The 20,046-nt window shown below is 37.0% G+C and overlaps 1 protein-coding gene across 8 annotated transcripts in view; it reads right to left on the bottom strand.

Annotated features, from left to right (window-relative positions):
* Positions 1-1,628: 1,628 nt before the first annotated feature.
* ITCH (itchy E3 ubiquitin protein ligase) overlaps positions 1,629-20,046 on the bottom strand; it is a 66,103-nt gene continuing 47,685 nt past the window's right edge. For 7 of the 8 annotated variants that reach the window (XM_080557701.1, XM_080557705.1, XM_080557703.1 and 4 more), the window contains 11 exons: positions 17,961-18,033; positions 16,930-17,001; positions 14,988-15,076; positions 14,196-14,355; positions 13,328-13,461; positions 9,293-9,433; positions 7,352-7,472; positions 6,548-6,652; positions 6,236-6,332; positions 5,660-5,732; positions 1,629-5,011 (listed from right to left, as the gene is read on the bottom strand). In XM_080557701.1, coding sequence (XP_080413827.1) covers positions 4,912-5,011; positions 5,660-5,732; positions 6,236-6,332; positions 6,548-6,652; positions 7,352-7,472; positions 9,293-9,433; positions 13,328-13,461; positions 14,196-14,355; positions 14,988-15,076; positions 16,930-17,001; positions 17,961-18,033 — 1,165 coding nt within the window. In that variant the 3' untranslated portion in view covers positions 1,629-4,911. Of the gene's footprint in view, positions 5,012-5,659; positions 5,733-6,235; positions 6,333-6,547; positions 6,653-7,351; positions 7,473-7,914; positions 8,043-9,292; positions 9,434-13,327; positions 13,462-14,195; positions 14,356-14,987; positions 15,077-16,929; positions 17,002-17,960; positions 18,034-20,046 lie in introns of those variants that run through there. The other variant, XR_013939932.1, reaches the window with a different exon arrangement.

Raw genomic sequence — 20,046 nt, forward strand, 5'->3', positions numbered from 1 at the left:
TTTTTTGCAATGCTTGAAATTTAAATTGGGAAAAATGATTGGAATTCATCAATTTTTATACTTACCCAATTTGCCAAGGTCCTTATTAGGAAGGGACTTGCTGGAAAAATTGGATGCAAAAATTTCTTTTGAACAAGGAAAAATGGAAATAATCTTTTGACAAAATTAGAAAACAGTCAAGTTTGGTTCACTGTACTAGATTTAAAGGACGCCTTCTTCTGCCTGCCTGTAGCAACTGAAAGCCAGAAACTCTTTGCCTTTGAATGGGAAAATCCTATTAGAGGACGGAAAACTCAGCTAAAAAACTGACAGAAACTGGTCCTGTAGATGGACAAGAGCCAAGGAACAACTGAGTCTGCGCAAAGACAAGAGGTCAACTAGCAGTGATGAGGAAGAGTCACCAACCTTTATCCCCACGACCCCTGGCGACCACCACCGGGAGACACTGCGCAAGTGCAGATGGGAGGAGCTTATGGAAGTGACTTCTTGAACTAATTTTAACATGAAGCACGGACGGGTTATGCATATGTATAGGTGCATTGTGAAACTTCAGGAATATGTAACTCTTTACTGCATATAACAATGGCAAGTTGCCGCATCTTGTGCCTATGATTTTGGTGGGACTACCCCCCATGCTGCCCAGCACTGAATAAACATACCTACTTTACAATCTTACTGACTGTGGAGTCAGTTTTCCCAAGTCACAAGCAGAGCGAAAACCCAGTGGAAAAGGCCGCAGCAAGGCAGGTTACCTCCAGTGGGGGAGGATCAGTTGAGGAACATTTGAACTAATTGGACATAAACAAGTTCATGGGACCTGAGGGGATGTACCTAAAAGCACAAGTTGCTGCAAGGCAAATCTCCATTACCTGCCATGCAGATAATCTGCACGGTGATCAGGAAAGGCTCCTGAGGACAGGAAGAATGCAACTGTCACTTCTGCCTTCAAGAGGAGGGATCCAGGGAATGAGAGGCTTGCCTGTCTCAGCACAGTCCCTGGAAGGTCAGGGAATACCTCCTCGTAGAAGTCATTTCCAAAAACATTAAGGAAAACGTGATGATTGGGAACAGTCAGCATGGATTTGCAAAGAGGAAATCACTCCTTACTGATGTGATAGCCTTCGACAATGAGGTGACCAGCTCGGTGGGGGAAGGAAACAGCAGTGAAGGTTGTTTCTCTCTACTTGTCTCCCGTAACAGCCTTGTGGGCAAGCTGATGAAATACCAACTAAATTAGAGAGAGGGCTGTGAGGTGGGCTGAGAAGTGAGCTGGGAAGTGCTGTGACCAGTGGCACAGCTGGAAGCCAGTCACTAGTGGGATGCCCCAAGGGCAATACCGGTGAGGGACTGTTTAATCCCTTCGCCAGTGAGCTGGGAATGGGGCAGAGCGTGCCCTCAGCAGCTCTGCAGATGTAAAACCGTGAGCAGGAGCTGATACACCAGGTGACTAGATGACTGTGCAGTCATTCTAAGGGACCTTAAGAGGCTGGAGAAACAAGGCAGAAGACAAATCTCTGAACACACAAAGCCAGCCTACACACCCACTCCTGCCCCCCAAGAGCAGACAGACAAGTTTATTTCCACACAGGTGCTTCGTGACACAGATGGAATAACAAGACTACCAGCTCTTTTAAGTAGTTTATAAAAGTATTTGACTTACTGAGATACTGTTACAGTTACCTGAGTATTTGAAATTACAATGCAAGGAAATTTCAACAATGAATTTCAGTACAGTATTTTACAATCCAGTGCTGCTGATCCCAGTTTATTTACTAGTTCACTAGAGCACATATACACAAATAATGATTCTAGAAGAAAATCAAAAGACACCACAAAAAAAGGAGGCTGGAGATGCCAATACAACAAAGAGCTGAGATTATAAATTCAGTGCAGCATGTAACAAAAACGCAAACCAAAAATTTAGGCAATTTTTCTTTGTTTTACTTTGAGTAATTTTTTTTTTAAACCACAAGCAAACGGATTAAAAAATAAACTTCCATACTAGGTCAGATGAAGACATGACACATTTACTGTGCACTTTAGTATACTAACATTTCTTGAGCTACCCAGAACAATGAGGCTTTGTTAATTTTTAGATCAGCCAGTCAGCACTTAATTACTTTTCTCATGTCATTATCATAAGGCAAAATTGTAAACAAATGTTATTTTAATACTTGAAAATTGGGATCAATTGGCAGTTGCATATGAATATACATTTGTTATATACTATGAATTTATGCAGCTCAGGCTGCTAAAGCAGTCGGAGTAGTGAGAGACAAATTCATTAATCTCTGCTGAAAGTCCAATTTATAATCATCTATTATCTGGGATACCAGACACTGTGGGCTTATCCACATGTTTCCACCAAATCCCCATAAAGAACGGAGAAGTGCACTAGCAGTTCATATTAACAGCTTTTTATTTCTACACAACATGCTGTGAAAAAAATTAACAGACTTGTTAGCATTTACAATGCTTACAAAGAAAAATGTCTAAGTAGTCTCTACTTCCGACTTCAGAAATACTGCCAATTAAACACAGTAGTAGCCTTACTTTAAATTTTGGCTAAATCCAATGTTTCACAGATATTTTTTTCCCTCCAGCTGATTCTTTCTTTGCAGTATTTTAAAAATAATTTCTGGTGCTTGGGATATCCAGCCCCCTTTCCCCCCTCTCTAATACAGCAGAAAAGACATATAAACATGCCATTTAAATTAAAGAAAGAAAAATGGAGTAAGTGGAATCCCGGATTGCAAAAATATATACAAGCATTTACCTTTTTCCTGAACTAAATATTTCAACCATAAAAATATTAAACAGCCATACCCTATAGAACTAGGGCTAAGGCTATTTCAATTATAACTATTCTTTATTTTAAAAATATAGGGCTGAAAGCCTTTTGGGTGATATTTATACATTAACAACATTTCTAGGTTTCCTACATGAATCATGAAGCGTTATGCAGAACACAACTATTTTTCATAGTTTAATCTTGTATTATCTTGCTTAATTTAATCTCTCTTGTAAATATGTTAGATATCTAGATTTCATTGTAAGAATTAACATAAACAGAATATTTATAAGGCTTTTTTCTCCTTATGAGCTGTATGCTGTAAAATATCCATCAAATGTTTTGAAGTTGGCAGATTTTCCTGCTAGTAAAACCACAAAACCAGGTTAGTTCTCACCATCAGTGAAAATGTAAAAGAGGGTGATTCCTGTACCATCAGAAACTCTTTTCTGTTGCTTTTGTTAGAATATGCATAACAAAATTCACTCTAAGGTCTAATTCTGCTTTCCAAGCAGGCTGTATCACTTTGACCTGAAAAATCTTGAGTCAGTAGTATCTTAGATTTTCTTACGCCTGAATCATTTTTTCCATCTTGTAGTTTATACAGAAGGGATAGCAGGAAGGAAATACTCTTTTTGAGACTGGAAGTTCAGTTTTATTGTTCCCCATTGTCCTGTTTCAGCTCCAGTATATAGAAGCCTCTTAAAAACAGCTGCTGTCCCAACGCTTTGAGCTACGGTTATGCTTTAACTTGTGCTACATGGTATTTCGAGTGTCATGTTTCTTACTATGGCTAACAGCTTGTCTCACCGAAGTTTGCTTTCCTCAGTTCAGATAAGGAAAGAGCCAACCATACCCAAAAAGTGCATTCAGTCTAAAGGAGCAGTAAAATGTTTTTGTAAACCAGAAGAGAACTGAACATTGACAGATTCTAAAAGGAAGAAAAAGATGTTATTAATCCAGTAAGAACTTGCTACAAAAGTTACCAGCTATGTAAGCATCTTAGGGTGACCTAGCTTAAAAACGTCCCCCAAAAACTTCAATTCTAATTGAACTGTTTTCTGATGCTCCAACTTTTCAAAAATCTGTAATCCACATATGAACTTTCTAGTCCTCTTAGTCTTAGCCAATATTGCTTATCAGTTCATCACCAAAAATGATAGGTATTATCATTTTTTAAATCCAGTTACTTTGTACCTCTTCCTGAGAACCCAACGAAGTCTTCAGAGAAAACTGTTTGCAACATGTAAGAATAACACTGAATATAATGTCCATTAACACTTCTGACAAGAAATATCAGTCTGCAAACAGGAATCTAAATGGAATCAGTGCAATCCCAGGTGGTCTTGTCTTTTGCAAAACAAGTGAAGTACCACAGTGTTAATACAGTTTTAAAAGTTAGATGTGTTACACAGAAAAAAGTAAGAATTCTTCTGAGGGCACACAAAAACATTCCAGCAACTTTGGGCAGGCATCTATTTTGCTGAAATTAGCAGGATTGTAAACAAAAAAAAAAAAAACAAAGCTATGCCTCAGATCTGTGCCACAGTTTCACATTCCCTTAACAGCAGTCTGAGTCCAACTGGCATGTGAGCAGACTCCAGGCAGGGAAAAAAAACAGTCCAGCCACACTTGAGTTACAAAAAAGAGCTTAAGCAATGAATTTGCTCACAGTAGGCAGAGGATGGTTAAGAGTTGGCTCTAGTAACACTGCTGTAAAGAGGTTATGATGCTGCTGCAGCATTGCAGCTACCAATGAACTTCCCAGTGCATCAGTAGCAAAATATGCTACTAAAAAGGAAAGACAAAACTATTTTAAAAAAATCTGTCAGTCATTAAGGAGACATTCTAAGGAACGAATGAGCGCCCAAAGCTGTATTAAATCTCTACTTCAGTCATAATTAATTTGTAGCCATATCTGATTGCTCTTTTGATCTCTGAAAGTGCTCAGCAGAAATCCGGAGTTAACATGGATAAAACCTCAGGATAACACCCATTTACTTACACACTAGTATTGTTAAATAAATCCAAGTCAAGTCTACTTTACAATGAAGTGTGCAACAAGCAGAAGAAGTGAAGAACATACATCAAGTTCACGTTCTTCAAGGTGCAAATCTTAGCTATTCCTGCCCAAATCCTTCTGTTTCTTCAATTGCAAACAACAGCTTTTCCTTCAACTGCTCATAATTCTTATAGGGTGGAAGGTCTAAGCGATTGAAACTGAAAATAAAGAAAAACCTTAAGTACTAGAGAATAATATAAACATTACCAAAAAAATCCATTATGGATATGTTAACTTTCCTGCGTAGATGGATACCTGGATTTACACCCAGTGATAAGCTGACTCCTGACACAAATTTATCTATTTATTAGAGCAAAAGTTAACGTACAAGCACCTGTGTTGAAGAGCAATATTTTTCCAGAAATGTACCGTACTTGGTAAGAAGTCTCAATAAGTTTCATATCTGAAATGTGAAGTTTGTATATTTTTACCAAGCACTAATGGAACTGAGTAGAAGCTATGTTTTCTTTAGGGAAGAGGAAGCCTAAATGTGGCTATTTATTTCATTATCAAGATTGAGTGTGGTGATAATAAAAGATCAGTCCCAACTTCTTTAGAAAGTACTGTTTATTACTTTAGGTTTTCAGTAGTATGCAAATCCATGGAATTTACAATGGAATCTAGTCCATGACACAAATCTGTTTTTCAGAAGCTTAACTATTATCCAACAACAAAGCTTATTGGCATAACTTGAGTGTTTGCGGTCTCACAGTCCATTTAAGTATATTACCTATTTACTAAAATCTCAAAATAGATTGCCATCAGCAGACACAGAGCCATAGTAGCATTTTGTTTTATGTACTTACCAGGTATGACTTCTAGGTAACCAGTTTTCCTTTCCAACTTTTTCGATACAAAATTTTTGGGGTCCATTGCTCCCTGTAACAAATGCAAATAAAACAGCCATGGGTCTAGCTCCCTTTGTATCATCAGTAGGTAACAGATGACAACTGAGCATGAAAGACTTGAAGAAAAGATACCATTATTTAAACCGAACAAAGACATCTGTCTTTCACTATACAACTCTGTCCAGATCAAAGCATGCATGTGGTGAAATGAATAAATTTGAAGTGATGCTGAAAGAGACTCAATCAGAATCACAGAATGGATGAGGTTGGAAGCAACCTGGTTGGAAGTCACCTGGTCCAACTCCCCTGCTCAAGCAGGGACTCCTAGGAGCAGATTGCCCAGGACCATGTCCAGATCATGTATCATGTCAATCATACAATAGATATTAACTTTCCCTCCATCCGTTTTTCTCTCATAGCTCTAGTATATTCAGGACTTAAAAAACAGTATTCAGTATAAAATTCATAAAAAATATCCTTAAACATGTAGCTTGATCCTTTTCAAAATTGCCTTAGGTGTGTTATTATGCATACCCATGAGGTCAGCAAATCCTCCCACCGGTAATCTGCATGTTCCAGTAACAAACTGCAGGAGTCTCATTCTCTTCTCATTATCTATTTCTTTCACAAACTGAAAAATAATTGAAATAAACATTGATGTATTATTTAATATTCATATTTTCACATCATCCATAGTTTAGCAAATTGCACAAATGTTACAAATACGTAGATTAGCAGTAAATTCATATTTACACACAACAGATCTGTTCAGTAATTCTGATTATTGCTCACTAAGCTGTTGCTGTGCTCTGCTGTGCTTTGTTCTTCTGAAAAAAGTCTACAAACCTGCCAGAACCATAGTATCTGTCTGCTGGTCCTGGTATAATGCCGGTAGATAGTATGCCTCTGCCAGTCATTCAGATCAATTTCTTGCATTCCACATAGAAGCACCTTCAGGGGAGAAAAAGGGAAATAAACATTAAACTACAAGCTATCACTTGCTTCTACAGCAAGAGATCAACTCCATTGTACTTAAAAGCATCTGCAATGACAGTATACTCAATTTTAAACCATTTTTAAACTTCCACAGCACATAATAATGACTGCTCACAAAAAACATTTGGAGAGGCCACAAGATAGAAATCAATACATTCATGAAAAATGGAATAGCTGTTTGCATTTAGACATTCAAACCAGGAACACATACTTGATCATTGCCCAACAATATGATTCTGTGCTAGAAATAGGATATTTTCCTTCAAAAAGTATAATAAAGTATAATTTTGATAGATCAAAAGCATCGAAAACCTGATGCACTCTATCATCCATTACGTATCTGGTTCTATTACCCTTTCTGTCAAGGTACTCATTCTTTAAACACAGGCAAATCAAATTGCTGAGGATTACAAAAGCACTTAGTCAAAAAAAAATTCTACAGGCAGAATCTTAGCCTTTAAAAATGTGTAAGAAAGCTGCAAAGATGAAAGTGAAGGAAAATACACTAACCAAATATTACTCCATAAAGTTTCCTTCAAACACCCTATAAAACAGAACTGTCAGCCTTAGTGAACCTTGCTCTTCAGACAATGACTGACATTCTGGTATTATGTGTAAAACACTAGATCCAGCAATAGCCAAACAATCCTTTACCTCCAGTTCCTTTGCATCAAAATACTGCAAATACTGTTGTGGCAAAATTTCATTGAAGCCTTCAAAGAAAGCCTGTGTTTGTTCTTCAACACCCCGGGAAAGTCGCCATTCTGCTACTAGCCTGTAAAATAGGATACAGAAAGATAACTTGATCTGGCCTATGCTAACCCAAGTTCACATCTTTGTTAGCCTACTGAAATGAACTGTAAGCTATGTTAAAAAAAAATATGGAAAGTCTGGAAAGTTCTGGGGATAGAGCATTCTATAATTTTATTTGCAACCTTCACTCTGTGCAAACAGTTTTGTTTTTTTTTTTTTTAATTAAAACCCTACAATTCCAACCACTCTGCTATGGAAAGTGCTTTAGGCTCGAAGAGGAGGCAGTATCTATTCACTGATTATATTAATGGGAGCACAGCAGTCCCTAGGTATTTGGAGAAAGAAAAAAAAATGCAGAGCTGTATTCATCTAATATTCTCCCCAGAAATCTCAGTCATTATCCATGAAAAGGTAAAAACTAGGTCACGTTGTACTGGTGAAGATAAGTAGGACTGCTAGCTTACCAAGAAACGACTATGTCCATTTGGAAAGTTCCATATTTGTTTCTGTTAATCATGAAACTTTGCTCTGTGGCAGAAACTCCACTCTCCATTAATAAAAGGGTGAAAAGCAGGCAGGAGACCCGAAGAACCTGAACCCAGGGAGAAGCAGATATTATGCTGAATTCAAGCCTAACCTGTCAGGAGAACTGGAACCTAAAGGAGAGATGAAAACTTTGGGGGGACTTAAAGCAGGACCCAGAGTAAGACAGAAGAATATGACTTAAGCTGGAATCTGAGATCTCCCTGGGTTCCTGGAAACTAGAAGAGAATGGTTTTCTGCAGATACTCCCTATTTTCTACCCCAATATTAATATTTTGGGAAACTGCAAAATGCCAGTATGTTTCTTCTGCAAATATTATCATTTCTGTGAAATGCTTTCAGATTACTCATGTGATGAAAACAAATTCTACTGCCTTATTCCTTCCCCCCCCCAAAAAAAAAGCGTTCACAGAACATATTATAAGAAATAGGAAAATTCTACTATGATTCAATTTATTTTGTACCTGCGATGTGAGGTGGTTCGTTGTATTGTATTTGTGTTTTTTTTTTTGAAGCCTCAAAGCAGAGCTTATATACTGCTACACAATGAGGATATTTTGAGACATGAAAGGGGTATTCTGAGACAAATCAGCTCATTGTTCCTTTTTTTTTTTTTTTTTTTTTTTTAACTCTTTTAGGCTCCTTCCCTCTCAATCTATTGCTTTAAAACATTCTGGTACTGCAGTCATAATCCTTCACCGATGCGATGACACGTACTGTCATAATTCATAACAATCTGGTTAGGAATGCCAAGACCTAATTATACTATAAAGCCAGTTCAGATGAAACTAGTAGCAATCCTATGTATCTTTTAAAGACTAAGGTTCATCACAAAAGCATCCAAAAATGTTCTTCTGTTTAAAACAAGCAAACAAATGACTGGGCAGAATTATCAGCAGCCTGTGAAGCCACACAATTCAAATAATAAATGCATGCAGTAATCTGGTAAAATACCCAAGGTTCACATTTGCTGTCATGATGTTCTGCTAAATTTAATCATCTCTAGAAGGAAAAAAAGTAAAGCTTCTACTAAGTGCAACCTTTTTGGAAAAGTGGATTTTTAAAAATTATTTCTATCAGGAATTTTCTTTCAAATATGAAATCCAAACAATTGCCACTTGTTGCCAACATCAGCAATTATTCATAGATAGAATTTCAACAGTGCTTCAGATTACATAGTTTGATGGTATTGCTAGAACTAAAGAAAGAAAATGACATAAGACTATAGTTTGATGGTATTGCTAGAACTAAAGAAAGAAAATGACATAAGACTATTTTAAAATCTTAATTTATTCTTACCTAATATATTCTTCTTTATTTTCTTCTGTCACTAGAATGTTGCTACCATTTGGCTTCAAATCATGGCTTTTGATTTCACCTAAGATTTCTTTATCAACTGAGAAAAACATTTCCAAGCCACATTCTTCAATATCATTCTCTCTGTATGAAAGAAAATGTAATTTTAAATAACTGGGTAAGAACTATGTACTCAGGAGAGGGGATGGGTACGGAGAACCTTAAGCATTTTTTTTTCCTTAATTGTTTGGAGCTCAAGAATCAAGCTAAGGAAATGTTACTTACACAATAATTGTGATTTTGCAAGATTTATTGACTTCATTTCACTGATGTGTATACATGAGTTGTACTCTTGACCAGAAACTCTTAGTAGTACCCTTAAATTTACTTTTCACTATGCTTACAAATGACCTGTTGACTCTAGGATCTGTGGAATGTCTATGGAATACAGAAACTTTTCAAGTAATGACATTTTTGTATGTTTCATTACACAACTGCTTCTTCTAACAGGCAATGTAAGGACTTTAAGATGCAGTTGTCACTTTGTCAGATAACAGTGGATAAGAAAGACTTCGAATGCTTAATGAATTATCTTCAACTCCAATATATTTATGGGACTATCTTGTAAACATATATCAAACATCCCCAGCTTTTAAGTTACCAAAGTAACACATATTACTATTAAAGAGGAATTGTACTATTAGAAATTTCAACATAAGGAAGAATCTGTACCCAATAAACATTACTCAAACTCTTTTCTCTTTATAGGGGGGTTAACAGCCAAAATAACAGGCACAACATTGTAATTTATACGATATGTGCTTCTATAAAGTGCTGAGTCATCTACATATGCAGAGATCCTCATGAACATTTTCCTCCAAATAAAGTGCAAAACCAAGACATTCCTCCTGAACCATAACAGAAATGTAAGCCTTGAAAAACTGTGGTTTATCTAGCAATGGTACTTCTGAATTTGAACTCTCCAAAATACATGCTATTGAATGAAATCTCAGATGAGAGAGGGCTTCAGACTGATGGATGGTGAAATAAAATAACCTCTTCCTTTTAAAATGAAAGATATCTGTTCTAGCTGACCTAGCTTGGGTAGAGGGGCTTGACTAAATGATCTCTTGATATCCCTTCCAAACAAAATGATTCTGTGAAATTTCTGAAACAGTGGGAATGAGAAAAACAGTCACCTGATCAGAGAAGCACCATGCAATTCAATATTACTGCAAAGTTTCCTGGAAAGTTATAAACATTGCTTTTTTGGCGATGAATAAAATGATATCCTCTCTGAGAGACATTATTTTTTTTCTGCAAGTTTAGCCATTTCCTTCAAAGATAACTTCATCACCATAGCAGATAAGCAGGGTCAACTACGCAAAATCTGAAGTTTTGATCTCTGTACTTAAGAGTTCAGTGTGAGTAGCTTAGAGGTCTGAAAGTTCTCCAGAAACCTTAAGTGTCTTTTCAAATGGGCAAAGCCTTTCATGGATTCCAACCTACAAAACTCCTGTATCACTAGATATTGCTATTGATATATAGGTCGCATTTGCTCTGAAGACAGCTTTCAGAAAAATTCTTGTTACATACAGCCTTAAGCTTCCTCCTTGCTTTCTTCTGAGGCAATCAGCTAACAAAACAAAGAAGCAAACCAAACGAACTCAATAAACCCCTCAAATTACTAAGTTCAATTTAATAAAAGCATAGGTAGCCAACACAAAGAAGTCATCTGAAACCCTCACTTACAGAGTGAGATGTAATGGTTGTTCTCGTCACTAAGTTTGGAGTTTTCTAGTTCTTTACTTCAGATGTAAGCTTCTCCTGTCTTTGACAAAATTCCCTTGTTCGGGACTGCTGGTACCCAAACTTATCCTACTTGGAAAGCTCACAAGAGCAATCAACTGAACGGTATCTGGCACACTTTGAAGTAAAGATGAAGGGGGAATGCAGTGTCTAGTGCATTAGTCTGAATGCACTAGTCTGAATGCACTAGTCTGCAGTGTCTGCAAGTGCCCTTATACTGCCATAGAGAAGAAGCCTAATATTAATATTCAGAAGCTTCTGTGCTCTCTTATGGACCACTGTAAGTATAACACATGCACCTAAAGAACCATGTGAAGAACAAATATAACGCGCTTCTGCAGTACTGAAAGACCTTTCAAATATCAGCTATAAAAAAAACACATTCCTTTGTGATATACAAAGGATACTGCTGAATAAGTGCCCAGCTTACGTGCTGTCAAATGCAAAGATGTGTCTGTGTCTGCAGATAATGGCTTAAAAACAATACCCTTTTACTCTAGACTTTCCACAGAAAGTTAACGGGCTGATAATATTCAAAAGGTAAATGTTGTTACATATGAGTAAATTGAAATGAGTTGCACAAGATCATTCACCAGTAATAGCTTCGCCCATGATTAAAGACCAATTAATGCAAATTTCTTTCCTGTAACTTGCTCTTTTCATTATCATATTTACTTGTTTTTTAAAACTCAGTAAGTCACAGGATGACAAAAAACACTCTTCTTTTAAAGACAAAAATAAACATGCACCTTCTGACTACAAAACAGATTACAAGATTCGTGTAATATAACTACAGGAATCTGGCCCTACAACTTTGAGACCTTTTCTTGCCTTTCAAGTCTCAGATTCACAGTATCTTTACTCAGATATCCACTACTGACATTTCCTACTAGAATGTTTACTACACCTTTAGTAGCAAATCATTCAGTACAGAACATACTACTCATCGAACACTGTATCAAAACGCCTATCTCAAATTGTAAACATCTCAAACCTCTTATCACCTCCTCATTATCCAAGATAACCCTTCCAAGATTCGCAACTACAGGAAATGACATTCTTGTCTTTTATATTTATTTCTGCTTTTTAAAAACAAACTATCCCCATCTTTATGAAGTCCTCAAGGCTTTTTTAAACTACTTTGTGTATGATTCTTGACTAAAGTGTGTTGTATCTTTCTAGACACATAACGCAGACTAGATTTTCTGCTAAACTTCCTTATAGCAGAAACAAAAAAAAGTTTAAATTGACTATCCATCTCTTCTAAGCACCCCCACACACACCCTTTTTTTTTTTTTTTTTTTTTTTTTTTACTCTCGGGAAAAGAAAGTCACCAGTTACTGAAACAAATGGTGCACAATAACCATGGATTACAATGTCTTGGAATCTTGCTATTATAAAAGAAGTACCAAATTACTTCGAATGGCAATTTTTTTTTTTTAATTATATCTAAAAATAGTTTTAATGCATTTCCAAAATAATGGAATTTCTGGTCTATAAACTCTAGAACCTTTTTACTTGCTGCTCTCCAGAGAGGAACCTGCAAAGGAGTGAAGGAAGACTCAACAGGATTATGATTGTAGAGCGTACAGATGATTGACAATGCATACATGGAAGGCCCTATGTAGAAATGGTCTTAAATCATCCAGGTTGGAGCAAAAAAAAAAAAAACCAACAGCAGCTATGAAAATGTATGAGAATTAACTTTAAATCTTTGACATGAATCCTTTACACAAATTTCAGGTATGACTGACAGAATAATTATGTGACAGCATATAAGTTCCATTTGCTAACTCCAAATTATTGTAGCGCTAAACTATGTTTTCTAATTAAACCAGATATTTTAAAGCATTATTGAAAGGATTTCTTGCTAATTTTTTTTAATCGGTTATCTAAAAAGTTTCAGTGGAACTTACTCAAGCTATTTTATTTCTAATGCTGTGCAAGACCACCACATTTGTATAACGTCTAGCTAGATTTATTCAAAAAATAGTAAAAATGGAATGCACGATACTGCACAGAATATTCAGTGAACTAAAAATGCAATGGATTTTTGCATTATCAAATTATTTGTGTATCTAATATTCCATTAAAAATTCCAATACTACTTTGTAATTGACATACTCTACTGGTCAATTTGTTTGTAGTAGTAGTTTTACACTTACTGGCGAAAGTGAAAAACAAAAACATTTTATTGCTATTTCAAGAACAAAATCAAGACGAACTCACTTTACCCAGATGAGAGAGTTGTAAAACTCTGGGTCAACAGATTCTAAATCCTTGAGTCCTACTGGCTTGTTTAGGATACGCTTATAGAACGGCAGAGAGAAACCAGTGTCAATGAATTTCCCATGGAATAAAGCCTGAAGAACATGAAAATAGACAAAAAATAATGCAAAGGATGATTGATTACTCAATATGACAACATTCTGTACAGCGTACCAATGGAGTTTGATGGCCAAAGAATTAAAGTAAGCTAGAATATCATTACAGTAAATATGCTTTATTTATTTATACATAATAAAAACTATGTATGCTGATGAAAATTTCATCTCAAAGATGAATTGTTTACTAATCCATTTGACGGTACGAAGGGCTACGCAGATGGTGAAGGGTCTGGAGGGGAATATATATGAGGAGCAGCTGAAGTCAGCAGTTTGTTCAGCCTGGAGAAGAGAAGACTGATGGGAAGCCTCATCACAGTCTACAGCTTCCTCACAAGGGGAGCAGAGGGGCAGGCACTAATCTCTGCTCTCTGGTAACCAGTGATAGGAACCAATGGAACCGAATGAAGCTGCAACAGGGGAGGTTCAGGCCAGATATCAGGAAAAGGTTCTTCACCAAGAGGGTGGTTGGGCAGTGGAACAGGCTCCCCAGGGACGTAGTCATGGCACTGAGCCTGCCAGAGTTCAAGAACCATTTAGACAACGCTCTCTGACACATGGTCTGATATATGGGTGGTCCTCTGGGGACCCAGGAGTTGGATTTGATGATCCTTGTGGGTCCCTTCCAACTACGGATATTCTATTATTCTATAGTACTATATTTATTTACATGAAAAATTACAGGAGGTAACTTTTTTCTATTTCTAACTTACCATGGCAATGAATCTTCCAATAAAACGGAAGTATTTCAGATGATCTGGGTTAATATAGGAGGCTGGGTTTATTTGTAAGCAGTAGTTATCCTTCCCTGCATATTCAAACAGGCAATACATTGGGTTCAAAACTTCATGTGACAATAGAAAGAACCATTCCCTGAAATTACACAAACAACAACAACAAAAAACACATTTCAAAACATTAAAAATTACTTCAGCTAACTGATATGCTGAAAATTGACTTAGGAACTTGCTGGCACATAGCTAGTCAACCTGATTTTTTTTTAGAAATTATGGCTACACCAAACTGAAACTAACGTAAATTAGGATTTAGTAGGCAAGGTTAAAATGTTATACAGATGTCAGTGATTTGGAAAAAGACCCCTTATCTTATGGAGGTAATTAAAAGACTGCCACTGATTTAAACATTAGGCTTTTAGGGAACACTAATATACGCCCTACCTAGTTACATTCATGTATGGACTTCTGACATGAAATTACATTTTTGTTCATTTTCAGTAAACCTCTACTTTGGTGGTAATGGTCATGCTGAAGTCAATAAACTGCGCATGTGTTCTCACTAATCACTGAGACAGATTAAAGTAATTCCTAAAGTGAACTGAAAATGCTTTCATACAGTTCTAAAACATGCACTGATGTTCTAAGGAAAGATGAGGAATAAGCTTCACTACTATTCTGAAATCATTACAGTTCAATTATCTACCTTAGGGAATTTTTCACAACAAAAAACAGGAAAAAGAAATCATTTGCCATTTTACTATAGTTTACCTTGCAACACCTCCATAATCTAAGCCTTCTTCACCAGGGAAAATAACCCATAAACGTCTCCGTAGATCCTGAGCACTGAAGCTCATTATCTAAGTGAAAGAGAAACAGCCAATTTATTTCAAGAAAATCATAAGCACTGGTTGGATATATGACTATTTCCTATATCAAGCAATATAGCATTTAATAAATCAGAGCATAAAATGTGCTATAAGTACATGAAGTACCCGCTTATGTAACTTTCATGGAATTTGAGGGGTTAGTGGCAACCTATTTCCACAGATTAACAAGTAAAAGATGCAAAAGAAAAATTAATTTTAAAATGGAAGACCTATAATTATGCCAGCAGCCTATGTAAAAATTTATGACAAAAATCAAGCCAATAAATAACAGGGGCTCAAAGTAAGTAAATTCAGGATTTGTAAAATACTATAGTGAATGATATCTGAAAGGTACCCAAGTTACACGCAATGAAGAGACATGACTAAGATCTCAAAGAATTATATTAAAAAACCACACAAAAATTATATATAAAATATTTATTTTCATTTTACAGTTTCATCTCCTAAAGAGGATAATAAAAATCTAGCATTTTTAGAAGCTAAGGAATTTTAGTAATGCTGTTTTGTTCAAATGTCAGACATTTACTTAAAGAAATTTCACAGAACATATATGTGTGAGATCATTTTTTGTCTGTAATAACAGGCACAGAATTTGGATCAAAAATTTTAAAATCTGTGCTAGATGTCTGAAGTTGTCATCACAATAGATTTTGTACCTCCAACATAGATATCTACAAATGACAAAAGAATCAGTATTAAAAAAAGAAGTCAGGTGTGTGTGATTGAGTTATAGTCTAAATTATTGACAAAGTGCCATGTTTTCCTAAATATACCTCGGTTTGTTGACATTTACATGCTTACATAATCTCTCTCGGCTCTTTCTACTATAATATTGTTACCTTTACAATTACTGTAAAAGGACACAGTACAATTTTAGAAATAAGGGTGGAACCAGTTTTCAGTTCCAGGACTTATTTCATCTACTTCTAACCCACTCTATTTGAAGACAAGAGTGTTCCAAAAGAAAAGACTAGCCAGCTGCACTAGCATTTGCTGTTTCTGCTAAGACAGTTTACAGTAACTTGAATAAGTAAGCATTAAACCTTATTTAAGAATATATATTCTTGTCTCAAAACATATTATTCAACATGTTCTAACTTCTTGACTTGACAAATTGATAACTCCTATGAGAAATGAAAAGATCAGCTAGGGACAGAGGAAGGTAGAAATTCCTATCTTCTTGCATAAGGTTTGCATCTTAATTTCTTTAAAACCAGAAAAATACAGAAGTGGCCAATAGGAATTTCATATTGTTCCCTGTAGCTCTCATCTTCTATTTAACTGGCAAGGGGAGTAATTTATTGCCACAGCGAACATTAAAAAAAAAGGTAGAATTCGAAAACACTTAAAAATAGTGTACAGAAACAAATTTAAGCACGATTTAGGTCTCTTAGCATTCTTAAGAATTTTGCTGCTAATAACCTAAGTATAATTATTAGTTTTTGTTTTCTTTTAACCACTTAATTACTTATTTAAAGACCTGTAATATCTACAGTAGAAGTAAGCTCAACTTAATATATTTTGGTACATAACCATGCTTATATAACAAAAATGGTAGGGGAGGACATGTCAACAAACATAGCAAAACATGCTAACTTCCTGAGTTGCTCTGCCACTGCTGTCCCCACAATTAATCAGCCAGTAGAGCCAGAACTTGACATTTTACTATGATCTTTTTATAAGCATGACTGTATCCTAAGTATTCGTTTTTGTTAAGTCTCTAGTAAAATTACATTATTAAGATGTCACAGGATCAAGAAAGACAAGTGACAAATTTCTTTGATTCAACTTTTCATGTCTACTAACATGTTTTAATACAATACCTGTTGAAATGAGTCTTCAAATAATGTTTTTCTGCTCACTGTAATCTTTATGTGTTGTGGCATTGCCAGTTGCTGAAATGAAATTTTTCAGAGGTGAGATCTACAACCACTTAATATTTCTCATATTGTTTTAACTGTTGTTTGTTGAATGTGTTGTTTTCAGAGGTAGAGGTAAATTTCACTAATCCACATAAAACAGTCAGTAATCAAGATGCTTGAATTTTAATTTACTCCAAGAAAAAAATCGATTCCAATACTGAGATCTTCAGCAAAGGTATACAGGCCTCCATATCCTGCTTTGAACAGGTTCAAATACTGTATTTTTACAAGACATTGGAAAAAAAATAAGATAAATAACATATTCTAAATCAGCAAGGCCTTCTACTCCAACATTCAATAATAATAATAAAAGAGAATTCAGGTTATTCTGTAAACGTGAAAAATTAGGCTATCCTCTGCTATTTTTCAAAGTATAATTCATTAACACTTGAAAACTGGAACATTTGAACCTAATACATTTTCCTAGATACCAAGTTACATAATCTTTTGATATTCATAGAGTTTAAAGGACCAAGAACGACATTGCAGTATGCTATTATGTTAGGACATGCTAAAGTACAACACAATATAGTCTTCAATGTTTAGACATGTATGGTCTGTGTCAAATGCCCTGCAGTTTCTTCCAGAAGTATTTATTTGTATAGAAACTAGACCTTATATATTAATTATATTTAAAACTACTATGTTTTCATATATTCACTTATTAAGAGCAGAAAAAGAACAACATTCTGAAACCTAGTACTTTCTAAAATAAACTGTAAATAAATTCAGGTTTTCTTTTACTCTAAAAAGTTTTAAAGTTACCCTACAACTTATATCAGCTTATACAAACCCAGTATTTGCTCACTCCTGGTTAAATTCACTTTAAGTGGGTTGATTAATTTTATTTGCAGGGCAATGAATAGTTAATTTACAGAAAGTAAACAGAAAATGAAAATTCAAACAAATGTTCTCAAGAAATAAATTTGTACCTGACACCAGAATCGGAAATAATGGACCTTTGCCTTGAAATCGCGTACATAAGCTATCTGGGGTCCATTGTCTCTGGAACCAAAGGGAGAAAAATTAATTTCCAAAGTGTTTTTGTAATTTAAAAAACAGTATGAAAATTTATTTGTTATATAGTTACGTGGTTTAGTAGGCTATCTGGCTGGAAGATTCTTATGCACTTCGTCTGGTTTTGGGGTATAGTTGTTTTTGTTTTTTTTAACTAAAAAAATCCGTTTTGTAAATTGTGGAGCGCATATGCAGTACTTTTCCCAACAGTATCTAATTCATTGTAATTTAATTAATTATCAGGAAGAGGAGATAGATGAAACCTTCTTCAGACTGCTCAAAGTAGCCTCTCAGTCACCAGCCCAGGTTCTCATGGGGGACTTCGACCACACTGATTATCTGCCGGGAAGACCACACAGATGGCACAAACAGTCCAGGAGGTTCCTGCAGTGCATTGATGGCACTTTTTGACACAGGTGGTAGAGAAGCCAACAAGGACAGGTGTGCTGCTGGACCTTGTACTAACGAATGAGGAAGGACTAGTTGGAGATGTGAAGGTAGGGGGCAGCCTTGGCTGCAGTGACCATGATTATGGTGGAGTTCAGGACCTTGCAAAGAGGAAGCAGGGCAAAAAGTAGGATTGCAACCCTGGACTTCAGGAGAGCAAACTTTGGCCTCTTCGGTCGGCCCACTGCTGAATGGGGCGGGTGTCCTTGTGACAAACGATATGGAGAAGGCAGAGTTGCTGAATGCCTTTTTTGCTTCAGTCTTTACTGTTAAGATCAGCCTTTGGGAATCTCAGACCCTGGAGACAAGACAGAAAGCCCAGAGAAAGGAGGACTTTCCCTTGGTCGAAAAGGATCGGGTCAGAGATCATCTAAGTGAACTTGACACCCACAAATCCATGGGCCCCAATAGAATGTACCCATGGATGCTGAAGGAGCTGGCTGATGTTATTGCTAGACCACTCTCAATCATCTTTGAAAGGTCATGGAGAACAGGAGAGGTGCCTGAGGGAACTGGAAGAAAGTCAGTATCATGCCAGTCTTCAAAAAGGGCAAGGAGGACCCAGGAAGCTACAGGCCAGTCAGCCTCACCTCCATCCCTGGACAGGTGATGGAACAGCTCATCCTGGAGGTCATCTCCAAGCATGTGGAGGATAAGAAGGTGATCAGGAGTAGTATGCATGGGTACACCAAGGGGAAATCATGTTTAACCAATCTCATATCCTTCTATGGTAAGATGACTAGCAGGGTAGATGAGGGGAGAGCGGTGGATGTGGTCTGCCTTGACTTCAGGCTTTTGACACTGTCTCCCATAACCTCCCCATAGACAAGCTCAGGAAATGCGACCTAGCTGAGTGGACAGTGAGGTGGATTGGCAACTGGCTGGATGGTAGAGCTCAGAGGGTTGTGCCTCTAGTTGGAGGCCTGTAGCTAGCAGTGTCCCCCAGGGGTCAGTACTGGGTCCAGTGTTCAACATATTCGTCAACAACCCGGACAATGGAACAGAGTGCACCCTCAGCAGGTTTGTGGATGACACAAACCTGGGAGGAGTGGCTGATACCCCAGGGGGCTGTGCTGCCCTTCAGAGGGACCTCAACAGGCTGGAGGGTTGGGCCGAGAGGAACATCATGAAGTTCAACAAGGGCAAGTGCGGGGTCCTGCACCTAGGGAGGAATAACCCCAAGCGCCAGTACAGGCTGGGGGCTGACCTGATGGAGAGCAGCTCTGCAGAGAGGGACCTGGGAGTCCTGGTGGGCAGCAGGCTGACCATGAGCCAGCAATGTGCCCTTTTGGCCAAAAAGGCCAGTGTATCCTGGGATGCATTCAGAAGAGTGTTGGCAGCAGGTCAAGGGAGGTGATCTTGCCCCTCTACTCAGCCCTGGTGAGGCCACACCTGGAGCACTGTGTCCAGATCTGGGCTCCCCAGTACAGGAGGGACATGGAGCTCCTGGAGCGAGTCCAGAGGAGGGCTGTGAAGATGATTAGAGGACTGGAGCACCTGTTGTATGAAGCCAGGCTGAGAGAGCTGAGCCTGTTTAGCCTGGAAAAGAGAAGA

Source organism: Anser brachyrhynchus (assembly GCF_964034855.1).
Source record: "Anser brachyrhynchus genome assembly, chromosome: 16".
In the NCBI taxonomy this organism is placed as follows: Eukaryota; Metazoa; Chordata; class Aves; order Anseriformes; family Anatidae; genus Anser; species Anser brachyrhynchus.